Raw genomic sequence first — 2,148 nt, 5'->3', positions numbered from 1 at the left:
TAATTCTAATTGATAATAATTAAATTGTAATGAGATTAAAATTATGTTCACTTAATTATATATCTTTGTATTAATTCTCAAATTTTCATTTCATATTTTCAATAATATTATTTTTTGTCTTCGTGATAGTTAAAGACTAATCAAATTCGTGTCATCTAAATTTTATTTGACCATCTATCTACGCTAGTTAATTAATTTCTCTTATTTACTACTTACTTCTATAAAATAAGATCATACATGGAAGTCCAATGGAATTGGCTTGTTGCTAGACGAACATCAAAATAAGAAAGATATTTATAATTTTTTAAACAACGAAAAAATATTTACAACCATATCTAAAAATAGATATTCATGGAACGAATAAAATAGAATCTAAAAATAGGACAAAGCAATTCATTTTCTGACCAGCGTAAATATTCTCACACATTTAATGTCTCAAAAAAAAAAAAAAAATTCACAGAAATCTCATTACCCCATTCTGCACAACTCTTAGAAACCACAAAAATCACAAAAAAAGAAAAAAAGAATCATAGAATGAAAAACACAAACACAACTAAAGAATTCTTCTATAAATACCCATTCTGCAGAACTCATAGAAACCACACACAGACATTTACTCAATCAAAGATTACTACAAGAGCAAAGGAGGAGCAAAAGCTAAGGATGGCGTCAATTTGTCAAGGTACGGAAATGAAATTGGTTTTTAGTTAACTGCAAACATGTTTCCATCTTTGGGTAAATTTCATCCACTGCCTCGACACAACTTGCATAGGGAAAACATAAATTCTAAAATCATAACTCTAGCACCAAGTCCCAACAACTAAATGAAAGTAGAAGTAATTTCCAATAAATAAATTGCCTATAGAATTAATTATTCGATGCCACTTGCAACCTTTGACTCCTTTTCGTGCTTATATATGTAGGTAAGAGCGAATGGCCTGAGCTAGTCGGGACGTGTGGAGAAGTCGCAGCAAAAACCATCCAGGAGGAGAACTCCGTCTATGCCATCATTGTTCCACCATCCCAAACATGGATCCCTGGTAATTTCAGTTGCGGCCGAGTATTTGTTTTCGTCGATGAGAAAGGCATTGTTACAAGGGTGCCTAGGGTTGGTTAAACTAAGCGGATGGAGATGATTCTTCGTTACTTCAATTGGATTGTAATATGATTAAAATAAATAAGTCGTCTGAGGATCGTCTTGCTGTACTTATATGGTTTTCTGTTTAATGTGTTTATCAATAACATGCAAGCTTTGTGTTTGCTTAAATTTGGGACATCGGAAATGGGACGGAAAATTTGTGCTATAGTAATGGTGTAAATGTTTCGTCACTTTTGTGTCATGTATTGACGCTTCGTAAGATGTCATGCAAATAAATTAATTAATGTGAAGGATATATTCCTTTTCCTATACTTATATCCAGTTATTTTTTATTTCAATATTTTTTTCCAATGTTGTTATGTTAGTTTTATATAGTAGGAAATCGATTCACGTGTATCTTGATTAATGTAATTATTCAAATATAAATTTATTTTAAAGTATTTGATAATGAAGACAATGTAATATATACAAGTACGAATATGACTTTAATTACTCACATTTGAATGAATTGAAAAATAATTATAATTTTAAATTTCCACAATTATTTTTTATTAACAATATTGTATATATTATTAGGATAAAAAGATAGATAAATATATTTATTTTTATATATAATTCATTAATTTAAAAAAGATAATATTCCAAACGTAGATTTTTAATAAAATTTGAATAGTTAATTTGACGTAAATACGATCCAATGATTATGAAAGAAATGCTAAAATTAACCATGTAGTCCACCCATAACGTGAAGGCGTTCAATTACACCACCAAATAAAAATATAAGGAGTCAAATGAAGATTTTATTTTATGTAAGAGCTTTTTGCCAATATGTGAACAAGGGGGAAAATAAGATAATAGATACAAGAAACAACTCTATATCGATACCCGTTAGGGGCAACACATTCTGATGTGTGTATGATTTGCTTAAATGTTGCAGGTAAGGCCTTGGTAAGTAAATCTGCCAAATTTCCGCTTGAACTTATCTTCTTGGTATCGGTTTCACTTTTCTTTTGGAGCTCGTATGTATAAAAGAACTTTGGTGAAATATA

At 29.8% G+C, this 2,148-nt stretch overlaps 1 protein-coding gene across 1 annotated transcript; it reads left to right on the top strand.

Annotated features, from left to right (window-relative positions):
* LOC105164320 (protease inhibitor HPI-like) lies at positions 529–1,414 on the top strand. The gene is made up of 2 exons (XM_020694943.1): positions 529–682; positions 924–1,414. The coding sequence occupies exons 1-2, from the start codon at positions 535–537 to the stop codon at positions 1,115–1,117; spliced, it is 342 nt and encodes a 113-aa protein (XP_020550602.1). The 5' UTR covers positions 529–534; the 3' UTR covers positions 1,118–1,414.

This window comes from Sesamum indicum, linkage group LG6, assembly GCF_000512975.1.
Source record: "Sesamum indicum cultivar Zhongzhi No. 13 linkage group LG6, S_indicum_v1.0, whole genome shotgun sequence".
Classification (NCBI taxonomy): Eukaryota; Viridiplantae; Streptophyta; class Magnoliopsida; order Lamiales; family Pedaliaceae; genus Sesamum; species Sesamum indicum.
Note: the sequence above shows the minus strand (reverse complement) of the source record. Positions and strands in the feature narration are given on the sequence as shown.